The sequence below is a fragment of the Pristiophorus japonicus genome, chromosome 6, assembly GCF_044704955.1.
Source record: "Pristiophorus japonicus isolate sPriJap1 chromosome 6, sPriJap1.hap1, whole genome shotgun sequence".
In the NCBI taxonomy this organism is placed as follows: domain Eukaryota; kingdom Metazoa; phylum Chordata; class Chondrichthyes; family Pristiophoridae; genus Pristiophorus; species Pristiophorus japonicus.
In genome coordinates, this window is record NC_091982.1 from 8339551 (window position 1) to 8355512 (window position 15962).

Consider the following 15962-nt stretch of genomic DNA (forward strand, 5'->3'; position numbering starts at 1 on the left):
AGAGTACAGTTAGAGTGCGGAGAGGGAGGGCAGAGCAGGGTTAAAAGCCGGGGAGAAGGGGTAAGTAGATGGTACTGCAGGTAAGTGTGGACAATTTTATGATGGACTTTCCCATTGCAGAATTTTCAATACAACACATACTCAATGTGCCGGATTTAATATATAATAGATCTTGCAGAGGGCTGCTCACATTTTGCTTCATAGTTCATCCCTTTTACACATTGAGCATTCTTGTTGCTCTTCTCTGTATAGTCACCAATGCAGTAATTTCCCTTTTGAATTCTTAGTTTATGTGGCTCGGTACCATAATATATGTGTATTTACCCCCTGAAGCATTGCAGCCATATTTTTTAAAGGTTGCATCGACCCAATTTTTTTTAGAAGAAAACAGACCTTACTTTTCAGTTTTATTTCTTCTCCCCTTTTTATCTTCTCCCTAGTCATCTCAGGCCAAGCACCAAGCACCAAGCACCTGACCAGGCTGGTGACCAATGGCACTTTCTGAGTCGGGTGCTGAGAAGTATAATAGAGGGCCAGTGATGACTGTATGTTCAGTGTTTAATCCTTTTTGTGGAGAAGGTCATGTTCTCCACTCAATGCCTTGCCATGACAGCACAGCTCAGATTGGGAACTGAGTCACATGGGAGAATCACGAGTACAAACTCCTGCCCTCGTGTTCGTGACACTGGTACTCCAAGTTGCATTAATTTTATACTTTTCGATGCTTTTCAAAATAAAATACATCTTTATCAGTCATGAGCAAAACCTTCTACTAAATGTCCTGAAACATGTGCCATTGTGTTGTACCGAAACCTACCCATTAAGACCTACACTACCAGGTAGGAGCCATTATGTGTTTTTATTGCAGTTCACTCTGGCTAAGGTGATACCACTGTGACCTTCTTGTGCTCAATAACTGTGCTGTATGATTTTCCATAGATAGAATTTGTGCTCAAAACTATAAGTAGCTTTTTTATGTTTGGAATAGCTGATTTGTGGTTTTATATGCTCGTCAATGGACATCGAAGTGAAAGCTGTCAGTTACATCTTGGGGGTAATTTCAACGTTGCCACCTTGGCAAAGCGGATTGTCCACCCTCTGTGGAACCGCCTCATTTTCATTCCATTAAAATCAATAGAATGAAAATTGTCTGGGCATTATAACGGATGGGAGATCTGCTCTGTCAGTTTACCAGACAGGTGTCCACCGTCCGGAGCCCCCCCCCCCCCCGCCATTCCGTCTCCAGTGTCGGTATCAAGCACTCCCAGCTCAGGCATAACATGAGTTAGATGCAGAGTAAAGCTAGGCTCTGACTACCCTCTCAGTTGGACGTAAAAGATCCCATGACACTATTTCGAAGAAGAGCAGGGGAGTTATCCCCGCTGTCCTGGCCAATATTTATCCTTCAATCAACATAACAAAAACAGATTATCTGGTCAGTATCACAAACTATTTGTGGAAGATTGTTGATTGCAAATCTTCTGCCGTGTTTCCTACATTACAACAGTGACTACACTTCAAAAAGTACTTCGTTGGCTGTAAAATGCTTTGAGAAGTCCGGTGGTTGTGAAAAGCGCTATATAAATGCAATTCTTTCTTTCTTCTGCACTGCTCCATCAGACAATCTCAGATCACGGTTATGTGCAGAATAAAGCTACTCTACTCTGCCCTAACAACGTGCCGTAACCCATCAGAAAAGTATTCCCATTTTGCACCTCTATGACTTTTCACTTTCTTACACTAGCCGCCTTAGTGGCCTTTTTGAGTATAATTCTGAAATTACTGCCAACTTCGTACCAATTTATGCTGAATTATGAGCAGTTTTCTGTTTCTGTTCAGTTGAAACTAGTTGTACCTATTTCATGTAAGTCTATTACAGCTGGCAGTGAGGAGAAGTTTAACAAGAGATGGTTTGGAGCTATTGTGGCAGTGTTGAAAGAGCAGTATGTAACCCATTGAATCATTGAATAGTCTCCAAATATTTATTCTAATTTTCAGCCAAAATTTAACATGAATGTCATTACACACCTGCAAACTGATGTTGTCTCATGTAAAATGCACTTTTAAAGTTTGATGTATTTATAAGTAATTGTTTTAATTTGCCATTTTATGAATTGGCAAACTTCCCTTTCATTATACAGTGTGAATTGGCTTTAACATTTTTAATAAGATTCAAATGTGCTTATCCTGCATTCAGTTTTTGTTTTGAATCTCCTTTACTCTAGGTTGTGCAGCGTAGTCACTTTAATACCATGAAATGCATCCTCAGAATTACCTTCTTTCCAAAGGACCCAGTGGACCTTCTGAGAAGAGACCCTGTGGCATTTGACTACCTGTATGCTCAGGTGAGCTCAGTCGGGTAGTGGTACGTGTGCAGAGATTTTGCGGGGGGGAGGTATGAGCTGAACTGAAGACCACAGAGCATGCATTGAGAGCAGAAGTACATAAAGCTTGGGTTGAGAAAAATCCATGTGGATAATCAAGTTTAGACTTTCTACAAACCATATCTATTATAGATTCTACCCGGCCCATTTAATCTCCTGAAGAATGGTTTCTACAGTTTCCACCTGTTCTCAAAGTTAAATAAGACAATATTCCTGAAAATCTAATTTTACATCATTCCACAGGCGTAGGAAAGGAAAAATAGGAAAGTAGTAAAAAACAGATCAGAAAGAATGATAAACAGGAAAAAAGGGGGTGATGAAGCAGTATTAATAAAGAGTTCTATCACAGCACTAGAATGTAAGAAATCTAAGGAATGTAATCTCAAATGTTGTTGCACCAAGACAGACTCATATGGATAAAACTAAGGAATAGGAAGGGAAATGATGCAATTCTTACAGTTGCCTTACAGGTCACCAAATGGAGATCAGAGAGAGGGGAACATTCGTAAAGAATTCAGCGAGATATATAAGAACAACAGGACTATAACAATGGGAGATTTTAGTTATCATAAGACAATCATCGGCAAAGGTTATGGGCCATGATTTGCTGTCGCGGCTAATGGCTCTCGCTGTTATTTATGCACAAATGGTACAGCAACTTCAGGCAAGGGCAGATGTGTGGTTAAAAGTGGAAATCCAAAAGTTTCCGTCCGAAATGCCGTTAGCTTCATAAAAACGGCATCTCGCTGTCTGGCTTACCATTGAAATGCATTGAATAGCATGTAGCTTCTGTATTTGCGCAGTAGATACAAACTCGTCACAGAAAGTTAGAGCAGGCTGCAAAGAACATGTCTCGGAGCCATTTAAGGTCCGCGCATATTTAATGATAAGAATTATAATTTCAAAAGAACATAAGAATTAGGAGCAGCAGTAGGCTATACAGCTCCGCCATTCAATAAAGATCAAGGCTGGTCTTTCACCTCCATTCCACTTTCCCGCCCAATCTCCATCTCCCTTGATTCCCCTACAGTTCAAAAATCTATCTCTCTCAGCCTTGAATATACTCAGCAATTCAGTATCCACAGCCCTTTGGGGTAGAGAATTCCAAAGATTCACAAGCCTCTGAGTGAAGAAATTCCTTCTCATCTCAGTCTCAAATGGCTGACCCTTTATCCTGAGACTATGCCCCCTAGTTCTAGACTCTCCAGCCCAGGGAGAAACAACCACTCAGCAGCTACCCTGTCAATCCCCCTCAGAAATCTTATATGTTTCAATGAGATCACCTCACATTCTTCTAAACCCCAGAGAGTATAGACCCAATCTGCTCAATCTCTCCTCATAGGACAACCCTCTCATCCCAGGAAACAATCTAATGAACCTTTGTTGCTCTGCCTCTAAGGCAAGTAGATACGTCCTGCAATAAGGAGACCAAAACTGTGTACAGTACTCCAGGTCGGGTCTCACCAAAGCTCTGTACAATCGTAGCAATACTTCCTTTCTCTTGTACAGGTACTCCAACCCCCTTGCAATAAAGGACAACATGCCATTTGCTTTCCGAATTGCTTGCGGTACCTGCAGGCTAACTCTCCGTGATTCCTGTACAAGAACACCTAAATCTCTCTAAACACCAACATTTAATAGTTTCTCACCAGTTAAAACATATTCTGTCTTTCTGTTGTTCCTATCAAAGTGACTAACATCACATTTCCCCACATTATACTCCATCTGCCAACTTATTGCCCACTCACTTAACCTGTCTATATCCCTTTGGAGGCTCTTTGGGCTGGATTTTGGGTTTTGATGCTCAGGACCCTGCTGCCAACCCATCCGCTGCCACTTCCTTTTCCAATGTCGGGTCTGTCAGCGCTGAGCAGACCCGACAGGCAGCGGCGGGGGACCGAATTAATCTCATTAACATCTAGTTGACAGATCATTAACATGCTTTTTTAACTTACCTTTTCACTTTAACTTCATGGCCACAGGAACTACACTGTTTGGGGTCCACAGCTGTCAACCTGAGGCGGGAGTTCAGCGGCTATTGCTCCAGCTGATTACTTGACAGCTTCAAATGTACAGTAAAATTCCCACCTGACAGATCATCACATTCCTCAGCCACAAGCTGTTTCTCAGTCCATTTCCAGCACAGATTCTGCAGGCTTTCCACTTTCCACTCTCCATCTAGTATCACTTGATTGGAAGAACTCTCTCACCATTGACAGAATGCTTCTGTCATCTCTACTTCACCTGCCATCTATTCCATCAACATGAGTCCTCTTTATGCTGTCTCACCTTGGTCCTCAGAATCTGACCACGATCAGCCCCAACACCAGCAGCACCAGGCACACCAGGTGCACCAACAACAACACCAATCTTCTCCTCAATCAACTGATGCTGTACAGGACACCGGGCATCAACACCCGACTACATTGATGCCCGGGAGGCCAGGGATGGCCTCACCATGACCAGATTTACTTCACTTGACACTGTACACTTTGGCTGCCACATGATGCACCAGGTTTTAACCATCCCACACCAACACCATGATGCATCCCGACAATGTCCAAGCCATTCCTTTCACACCCATCGCCATTGCAAGGGGTAACGTTGTGCTTCACCATTCACTCACTTAGCCACTTCCAAAAGTGCACACAAATCCATCCAAGAACGCAAAGTGTTGAAAAAAAAGCTTTCAGTTTTTGGCACCACATTAACAGAAACTTTGCATGAAAATTGGATAAAACACCCTTGTGTGTTGTTAGTTGGTATGATTGCACGAGGACGAGGATGAGTGTGTGGGGTGGCTGTGATAATGTAGATAGAGCGAGTGGATGGGTGGAGGTGCAAGGTAAGTTGAATGTGCAGGGGTAGTCTAGGGAAGACAGAGCGATGGGGATGTGATGGGAGGCACAGCAGGATGAAGGTGAGTGTGGCTTTGTGCTAACGTTACCTGATCTAATGAAATCATTGAAAGGTTTGTACTACTGCATCCAGGTCCTCCTGACGACTTCCCTGCTTGTGCCCTCCTCTGCAATGGTGCAACCAGGCTGTGTTGGTCTCCTGGGGAGGTGTCTTTTGCATGGGAAGGGTAGAGAAGCCCCCTGCATTCTGTGACTCCTTCCATAACCATAAGCACACTGTACATTAATGATTTAGACGAGGGGATTAACTGTAGTATCTCCAAATTTGCAGATGACACTAAGTTGGGTGGCAGTGTGAGCTGCAAGGAGGATGCTATGAGGCTGCAGAGTGACTTGGATAGGTTAGGTGAGTGGGAAAATGCATGGCAGATGAAGTATAATGTGGATAAATGTGAGTTTATCCACTTTGGTTGTAAAAACAGAGAGACAGACTATTATCTGAATGGTGACAGATTAGGAAAAGGGGAGGTGCAAAGAGACCTGGGTGTCATGGTACATCAGTCATTGAAGGTTGGCATGCAGGTACAGCAGGCGGTTAAGAAGGCAAATGGCATGTTGGCCCTCATAGTGAGGGGATTTGAGTACAGGGACAGGGAGGTGTTAGTACAGTTGTACAGGGCCTTGGTGAGGCCACACCTGGAGTATTGTGTACAGTTTTGGTCTCCTAACTTGAGGAAGGACATTCTTGCTATTGAGGGAGTGCAACGAAGGTTCACCAGACTGATTCCCGGGATGGCGGGACTGACATATAAAGAAAGACTGGATCAACTGGGCTTGTATTCACTGGAGTTCAGAAGAATGAGAGGGGATCTCATAGAAACGTTTAAAATTCTGACAGGTTTAGACAGGTTAGATGCAGGAAGAATGTTCCCAATGTTGGGAAAGTCCAGAACCAGGGGTCACAGTCTAAGGATAAGGGGTAAGCCATTTAGGACCGAGATGAGGAGAAATGTCTTCACCCAGAGAGTGGTGAACCTGTGGAATTCTCTACCACAGAAAGTTGTTGAGGCCAATTCACTAAATATATTCAAAAAGGAGTTAGATGTAGTCCTTACTACTAGGGGGATCAAGGGGTATGGTGAAAAAGCAGGAATGGGGTACTGAAATTGCATGTTCAGCCATGGACTCATTGAATGGTGGTGCAGGCCCGAAGGGCCGAATGGCCTACTCCTGCACCTAGTTTCTATGTTTCTATGGAGGGAGTCATGGGAGAAGCTATGTGCAGCCCTCTGCCTCTGTGCAGTGATGGTCAGTGTTTGAAGCATCTCAAAGCTGTCGAACACTGACACCACTAATGTCAAAATAAAGTTGGCCATGGTACCTTTAAGGAAACCGGCTGATGATGTGTCATGAAATGGCATGTGGTGCTGGCAGCGAGATATCCAGGCCCACCTCTGTTCATGGCATTATTTGTCATGAGCAGTGGATTGGTCTCCAGCACCTTCTCTCGTTCCACCTTCTGTGCTTTCAAACGGCTAATATTATGGATGATGCAGTAAGCCACGACAATTCTGGAAACCCTTGCTGTACTACACTACAGAACTCCCTCTGACCTGCCTAGGGACTAAAAATGGGACTTCAGCATCCCAGTGGTCTGCTCCACATGATCCTGGTCGTGCCCAAGAACCCATTGAACATTTTTTCAGCCTCTATACTTGGATTCTAAAGAAAAAGTTGCATCAGGTATCCAGATATCCTATCACCCACCCTGTCACGTTGCTGTAATTGAGCACTGCAGATAACCTGGATTGCCTGAGAATAAATGCATTTTGGTTACTCTACGGGTCGTGTGTAATGAGATGCACAATAAGGTGGCTTGCATCATTCATTATCTGGACATTCAGGGAATGAATCCCTTCCTGTTATGAAGTTGATGAAGCTTAGAGATGGGGCCTTTATAGCCTCTTGGGTGACATGAATGGCACCTCACACTTGAGGGAATACATTCACTGAGAAGAGGTAGAAGGCTCTCTCTTTCAGTAAATTCTCAAAAAGTAATGGAAGTTGTCCCAGCCAATACAGCATTGCAGAACTGCCCTCCTGATCTCTTCTCACCTACCATACAGCACCATCGCCGCCTTCATAGTAACAATAATTACCTGGTGTAAGTGGGTGTAAGTGCAAGAAAATCTTAAGGGGACTATCACATCCTTTAAGTACAGCTGGGCACACTTCCAGCAAACAGATCAGGGACACAGTGGAGTCAGAGGAGGGAAATGGTGGTGGTGATTTTGGGGGTAGAGTTTTGGTGGAGGGCCTCTCTGCTCCATTTTATTTGTAAGACCACCTCTACACTGCCTGAAAGTGGGTGGTGTTTGAAGAAAAATCCAGGCTGAACATCAGCAGATCATATCTAAAATTAAAACAGAAAAGGTTGGCAAACCAAAGTAGGTAGGCCAGTCCCAAATAGCAGTCCCTTGTTATGCCTTAACTCAAACCATGTCACTCGTGCCCTGGAACATCCTTACACTCTAGCGCTGTGATAGAATCCTTTATTAATAATACCACCACACCCCTCTTTTTCTCCCTCCTATCAGACTGCTACTACTTTGAGTAGTGCCAGCCATTGCATACTGAAGGTAGAAATTCCTGTTCTTGCAGGAATTCCCACCCACAGTACGCAGTGGTTGGGATCACATCCATTAGCAGCAGGATTTAAGAAGGAGTATTGTTAAGAGAGAGGTCTTGGTCTGCACTTATTTTTGGCAGCAAATTCTGACAAGTTGACCAGGCCGTTAAAACAGTGACAGTCAGCGTGAAACCAAGATGGTTAACCTATGTGTCTTTCTGGTCTGTAAGGTCACATTTATTTGCTTAAATATTGATTAGGGCAAAGTGCTTACTCTCTCTCTTGTTGAGGTGACAGCTTGACTGTATGTGATAACAAAGGTGCTGCAGAGGCAGCTTTACAAAGAGAAGGTATGCTTTCACTTTAATGTATCACACTTCAGTGGCTATAAGCAGATAGTCATATCGAGACTGTACAAGAGATGCATTTACAAGTTATCTGTTCGTGTTCCATTGGACAGGGCTCCTGCACTCCGAATACGTAAATATCTTGGTAGCATACTCTAAAATTGTGAATGATCAGTGCATTTACTGCCACACTCAGCTCCCACATTGTGGTAACTACCTCCGCAGCCTACATAGATGTAGCACTGTCCATAAAATGATGCATCTCTTCCAGGTCTGAACAATCAACCTCGTACAATATTTCCAGGAGATCCGTCTACATTTGCAGTATACCATTTTTAATTCTTGAGATTACTACCAATTAATTAATACCTTTGAGTGATATAATAGATGTCTCTGATGAAAATTAAATTATTTGTCCTTTTTTAGGCACATCTCTCTTGAAATACTCCTGAAATTATGCTGTGTGATATTAGCGCATGAATATGTAGCAAGTTTGATTTTGAGTTGTTTGCTATTTTAATGGACACATTAACACAAATAAATAGGACTAAAATTTATTTAACTAACATTTTTCAGATAATGTTGGCATTTGTAGTTATACATAAACAGTTAGCTTGCTGCTGTCTCTCCATGCAAAGCTAGAACATAAAACTTCCCAATTTACTCTGTTGAAATAGTAATTGATTATTTCCTATCTACAAAGATTTTCAGACTCAAAGTCATTCATTCATGATCTGCAGCACCTCACCCCACCACCCCCCCCCCCCGCCCCAAGACCTTTCTCTCCATATGGTAGATTCATCCTGAGATACAGTTCCATAGATACTGCCATCCTATTGGCATTCCAACAAGTGACAGTCTTCATGTGTGAACCTAGATAATGGGACCTAGAAATTCAAGCATTCCAGAAACTGACGCACAAGGGATAATCTCTGTGCCTGATGGATAGATCCATGGTGCACATAATATTGGGTGTGAGGCTTCATTGTCATCAAACCGGCGAGCTACGGACAATTAATTGGTATCCCCAGACAGCTTGCTGGAGAGGTGGACTCAAAGATCAGGCCACATCATCGTCAGCAAGCAGCCCTTATGTAGATCATTAAAGGAGCCCAGGAGGGGGTGGGGGGGAACCAGGAAAGGGGCGTCAGTACTGATTGGGAGAGGGTCACTGAGCAATTAAGGAAAGCAGAGTAACTATGTGATTATATAACATATATCTGGTGTCAACAACACCAAATATACTAACACAGGAGAACATCAACCTGACAATAGACATGAAATCAGATGATTGGTATCATTATGATCTTTCTTCAATGGTGGAGTGGAAAAATGCACCATCCGATATGGCACTAGGCCTTGCAAGCCAGGAAGGTCCCAAGTTCTGTGGTGAGTTAGGCAACATCAAATTGGACAGTGGTATAGTTGGCAACGGTTCATCTCAGTGGCTCCAGGCTAGTGATTGGAAAATTAGCTAATGTTCCTGCTCCTATTTGCTATCCTGCTAGGAAATACATGTGTGTGTGTGTGTGTGTGTGTGTCCAGTGAGGATAGGATTTAGGTACCCTTCCCCCCACCCCTCCCTTTGGTTAAGCAGACAGGTAACACTCACTGTCTGGGTTCACATATGAAAAATGCTAATTGAGAAAGGTACCAGAAGGCAACCATATCCAGCAAGAATCAACGTCTTCATCCGGGGAGACCAGAAAATTGGAAGCATAAAAAATGTATGGCTCCACAGAGCTCTTCTCTGGTCCTAATATTTACTGGATAACTTCAAAAGTCGTTGCTTTCCTTCTGTAGAGCTGCAGCGACGTGATGAAAGAACGATTCAGTGGTGATCTAGCGGATAATATAATGCTGCAATTGACTGCGCTGCACATCTACATCACAGTCTCCAATGCAAGGACCAATCAGAAAATCACCCTCAGGAATGTTGAGTAAGTGATCTGCTTGACAGTAAGATGCAATTACTTGAACATAATTCATTGAGCATGAAGCAACTGAGGATTCGGAGGAGACAGATCCTTTAGGCCACGTTTATTCTGCAAAGTTTGATTTTTTTCATCGTTTCTGCTTTTATCATAGTGAAGCTGTCTAATATTTTACGCTAAAATCTTCTAGAATTACCAGGAAACAGAATATTCGGCAGGAATAAAGGCATAAAAGACTAATTAAATCCTGATATATGTATGCCCTTCTTCTCAAAGTTACAAAGATTGTAACTGGAAGATATTGGAGTAATATGCTCATAATCAGAGTGATCTTGCTTTTCCAAGAGAAACCAAGCAAAGGACCTCACCAGTCAGACTATATCTGGGCGAAGGAATCCCCAGAACCCAAGAGAAGCCAGATGAGGGAGAGCACAGTCTGAGGGTACCTGATTAAAGGTGTCCCTACAACCTGAAGGAAATCGGGTGAGGAAGTGGAGCCTGAGTGAAAGACCACAGTTTCAGGGAAAATAGGCAAGGTAATGTGTAGCCTAAAAGAAAGCATATGAGGGAACCAGCAGCTTCTGTGTTAGAAAGAAATGAGGAGAGATAGTGTGTAGCTGAAAAAAAATTGATCCACAGAATTTCTGGTCAAGGCAACCAGTCCTAAGCAGCCATGGACAAAGAAATGAGAAGGTTAGTTGAGATCTTGTACTTTATAAGAAGTACTTTATAAGAAGATCTTGACCTTGTATAAGAATTGGCGCACGATTAGACCATTTGGCCCCTCAAGTCTGCTCCGCCATTCAATAAAATCATGGCTGATCTAATCTTAGCCTGAACTCCACTTTCCTGCCTGTTCCCCATAACCCTTGACTCCCTGTAGTTCAAAAATCTGTCTATCTCCGCCTTGAGTTTATTCAATGCCTCAGCCTCCACAGCTCTCTGGGGTAGAGAATTTCAAAGATTCATGGCCCTGAGAAAAGAAATTGCTCCTTATCTCCGTCTTAAATGGGCTACCTCTTATTCTGAAACTATGCCCCCTAGTTCTAGATTGCTCCACGAGGGGAAACATCCTCTCAGCATCTACCCTGTCAAGCCCCCTTAGAATCTTATATGTTTCAATAATAAGATCACCACTCATTCTTCTAAACTCCAGTGAGTACAAGCCCAACACGCTCAACCTTTCCTCATAAGACAACCCTTTCATCTCAGGAATCAACCGAGTGAACATTCTCTGAACTGCCTCCAATGCAAATATATCCCTCCTTAAATAAGGAGACCAAAATGTATGAGGTACTCGTATGAGCCCCACCTATCCCAGGGCGTTAAGTGGTTCATATATGTCACTGGGATCACGTAAGCCGGCCCAGCCTATCAAACTGGAGGTATTCCCATTCATACTTTTGGGAATAAAAACAGAAAATGCTGGAAATCTCAGCGGGTCAGGCAGCATCTGTGGAGAGGAAAAACAGAGTTAGTTTCAGGTCGATGACCTTTCGTCAGAACTGGCGAATGTTTGAAAAGAAAAGATTCTTAAGGAGCACTGAAAGGGGGAGGGGAGGAAAGAACAAAAGAGAAGGTCTGTGATAGGGTGGAAGGGAGGAGAGATTAGAGAAACAAAAAGGATGATGGGCCGAATTGAAATGGTAATGGCAGAAGTTAGAAAATGGTTCGTCTAGATACTTTTGGGAAGTTCCGTTTCTACAGAGCTGCCATATGTATGAATGGGAATACCCCAAAAACACACAAACACATTAATACATGTTAAAAACACATTACATATTTAAAATTAATTAAAATGCAATTTAATTAAATATTTTATGCAAAAAGTTTTCTTTTTGAAAACATTTGAAATATGTTTTAACAGGGTTAAAAACAAACTTACCTTAATGGACAGGGTTTTTAATATATAAATTCGTGATAACATTTTATTTTTCTATTTTTTTTTAAACTCTTACTCTGGTAAAAGCAGGCCTTACACCTGCATTTACCAGGCATAAGAATTTGAAGGACATTCGCTAGGCAGGAGGTGGGCAAATGGCCCAACTCTCCACCCGCGGAGGCCCTTTTCCTTCGAATGCAGTGGATATGTCAAGAGGATTTTTGATAGATCGCAAGTTCCAGGTTTCATACAATCATAGAAATTTACAGTACGGAAGGAGGCCATTTCAGCCCATCGTGTCCGTGCCGGCTGACAAACAGCTATCCAACCGAATCCCACTTTCCAGCTCTTGATCCGTAGCCTTGTAGGTTACGGCACTTCAGGTGCACATCCAAGTACTTTTTAAATGTGGTGAGGGCTTCTGCCTCTACCACCCTTTCAGGCAGTGAGTTCCAGACCCCATCATCATCATCACCATAGGCAGTTCCTCAGAATCGAGGAAGACTTGCTTCCACTCCTAAAGTGAGTTTTTTGGTGGCTGAACAGTCCAACACGAGAGCCACTGACCCTGTCACAGGTGGGACAGATATTCATTGGGGGAAGGGGGGGACTGATTTACCACACACTCCTTCCGCTGCCTGCGACTGATCTCTTCACGCTCGCGGCGTTGAGATTCGAAGAGCTCAACGCCCTCTCGGATGCACTTTCTCCACCGAGGGCGGTCTTCGGCCAGGGACTCCCAGGTGTCAGTGGTGATGTCGCACTTCATCAAGGAGGCTTTGAGGGTGTCCTTGTAACGTTTCCGCTGCCCACCTTTGGCTCATTTGCCATGAAGGAGCTCCGCATAGAACAGTTGCTTAGGGAGTCTCATGTCTGGCATGCGGACCCAGCGAAGCTGATCGAGTGTGGTTAGTGCTTCAATGCTGGTGATGTTAGCCTGGGCAAGGACACTGATGTTGGTGCGCCTGTCCTCCCAGGGGATTTGCAGAATCTTGCGGAGACATCGCTGATATACCTCCAGTGACTTGATGTGTCTTCTGTAAGTCATCCATGCCTCTGATCCATACAGGAGGGTGGGTATTACTACAGCACTGTAGACCATAAGTTTGGTGGTAGATTTGAGGACCTTCTCTTCAAACACTCTTTTCCTCAGACGGCCGAAGGCTGCACTGGCGCACTGGAGGCGATGTTGAATCTCCGCATCAATGTCTGCCTTTGTTGACAGGAGGCTCCCGAGGTATGGGAAGTGGTCCACGTTGCCGAGGGCCGCACCGTGAATCTTGATGACTGGGGGGCAGTGCAGTGCGGCGGGGACAGGCTGGTGGAGGACTTTTGTCTTACGGATGTTAAGCGTAAGGCCCATGCTTTCATATGCCTCGGTGAATACATTGACTACATCCCTGGAGTTCAGTCTCCGAATTTGCGCAGACGCAGGCGTCGTCCGCATACTGCAGCTCAACGACAGAGGTTTGGGTGATCTTGGACCTGGCCTGGAGACAGCGTAGGTTAAACAGCTTCCCACTGGTTCTGTAGTTTAGTTCCAGTCCAGCGGGGAGCTTGTTGACAGTGAGGTGGAGCATGCCAGCGAGGAAGATTGAGAAGAGGGTTGGAGCAATGATGAAGCCCTGTTTGACCCCGGTTCGGACATGGAATGGGTCTGTAATGGATCCGCTGGTAAGGATCACGGCCTGCATGTTGTCGTGGAGCAGGCGAAGGCTGTTGGCAAACATTTGGGGGCACCCAAAACGGAGGAGGACGCTCCAAAAGCCCTCATGGTCGACAATGTCAAAGGCCTTTGTAAGATCGAAAAAGGCCATGTATACGGGCTGGCACTGCTCCCTGCATTTTTTCTGCAGTTGTCAGGTTGTCATGCTGCAAAGATCATGTCCGTTGTTCCCTGTAGGGGATGAAATCCGCACTGTGACTCCGGGAGGAGCTCCTCGACCAAAGGGAGAAGATGGTTGAGGAGAACACTAGCGACAACCTTCCCAGTGGTTGACAGCAGGGAGATTCCCCTGTAGTTGCCACAGTCGGATTTGTTCCCCTTTTTAAAAATGGACGCGATCACTGCATCTCTGAGATCACCCGGCATGTTCTCCTCCCTCCAAATGAGAAAGATGAGGTCATGTATCCGCGCCAACAGCGGCTCTCCGCCATATTTTAGCGCCTCAGCAGGAATTCCATCCGCACCCGTAGCCTTGTTATTCTTGAGCTGTATTATGGCTTTGCCTACCTCTTGCAGCATTGGAGTTTCACTGAGGTGATGGCGGGTTGCATGCTGTGGGACGGAGTTGAGAACACTCGAGTCAAAGGCAGAGTCTCGATTGAGGAGATCTTCAAACTGCTCCTTCCATCGTGCCCTGACAGCCTCGGTGTGCTTGATGAGTGTTTCCCTGTTCTTTGCCAGGAGTAGGGTGGGGCCTTGGGAGTTTGGACCGTAGGTGGCCTTGACTGCGGTGAAGAATACTCACATATCGTGGCTGAACCCCACCACCCTCTGGGTGAAAGCATTTCCCATCAAATCTCTCTAAACCTCCTACCAATTACTTTAAATCTATGCTCCCTGGTTGTTGATCCCTTTGCGAAGGGAAATAGGTCCTTCCTCTACACTCTATCTAGGCCCCTCATAATTTTGGACACCTCAATAAGGTCTCCCCTCAGCCTCCTCTGTTGAAAGAAAACAAACCCAGCCTATCCAATCTTTCCTCATAGCTAAAATTCTCCAGCCGAAGCACCCATCCTTGTAAATCTCCTCTGTATCCTCTCTTGTGCAATTATATCTTTCCTGTAATATGGTGACCAGAACGGAATGCAGTGTTCTCATCATCATAGGCAGACTCTCATCATCATAGGCAGTCCCTCAAAATCGAGGATGACTTGCTTCCACTCTAAAAGTGAGTTCTCAGGTGACTGTACAGACCAATAGGGGAATTACAGTCTCTGTCACAGGTGGGACAGACAGTCGTTGAAGGAAAGGGTGGGTGGGGAGTCTGGTTTGCCGCACGCTCCTTCCGCTGCCTGCACTTGTTTTCTGCATATTCCCGGTGGTGAGACTCGAGGTGCTCAGCTCCCTCCCGGATACTCTACCTCCACTTAGGGCGGTCTTTGGCCAGGGATTCCCAGGTGTCGGTGGAGATGTTGCACTTTATTAAGGAGCTTTTGAGAGTGTCCTTGAAACGCTTCCTCTGCCCACCTGGGGCTCGCTTGCCATGTAGGAGTTCCGAGTAGAGCGCTTGCTTTGGGAGTTTTGTGCTGGGCATGTGAACAATGTGGCCTGCCCAATGGAGCTGGTCGAGTGTGGTCAGTGCTTCGATGCTGGAGATGTTGGCCTGATCGAGAACACCGACGTTGGTGCGACTATCCTCCCAGGGGATTTGCAGGATCTTGCGGAGACATCGTTGGTGGTATTTCTCCAGCGATTTGAGGTGTCTGTTATATATGGTCACGTCTCTGAGCCATACAGGAGGGTGGGCATCACTACAGCCCTTTTGACCATAAGCTTGGTGCCAGATTTGAGGGCCTGATCCTCGAACACTCTCTTCCTCAGGTGACCGAAGGCTGTGCTGGCGCATTGGAGGCAGTGTGGGACCTCATCGTCGATATCTGCCCTTGCTGATAATAGGCTCCCGAGGTATGGAAAGTGTTCCACATTTTCCAAGGCCACGCCATGGATTTTAATGACCGGGGGGCAGTGATGTGTGTTGGGATCAGGTTGCTGGAGGACCTTTGTCTTATGGATGTTTAGTGTAAGGCCCAAGCTTTCGTACGCTTCAGTGAAGGTGTTGACGATGGCTTGGAGTTCAGCCTCTGAATGTGCGCAGACGCAAGCGTCGTCCGCGTACTGTAGTTCAGTGACAGAGGATGGGCCGATCTTGCATCTAGACTGGAGGTGACAAAGGTTGAACAGGTTCCCATTGGCTCTATAGTT

The 15962-nt window shown here is 45.0% G+C and overlaps 1 protein-coding gene across 1 annotated transcript in view; it reads left to right on the forward strand.

The window, feature by feature from the left end:
- The window catches only part of frmpd3 (FERM and PDZ domain containing 3), a 252699-nt gene that overhangs the window by 119980 nt on the left and 116757 nt on the right, over positions 1-15962 (forward strand). The window contains exons 8-9 of the mRNA XM_070882527.1: positions 2226-2345; positions 10022-10158. Of these exons, the coding sequence (XP_070738628.1) occupies positions 2226-2345; positions 10022-10158 (257 nt within the window). The remainder of the gene's footprint in view (positions 1-2225; positions 2346-10021; positions 10159-15962) is intronic.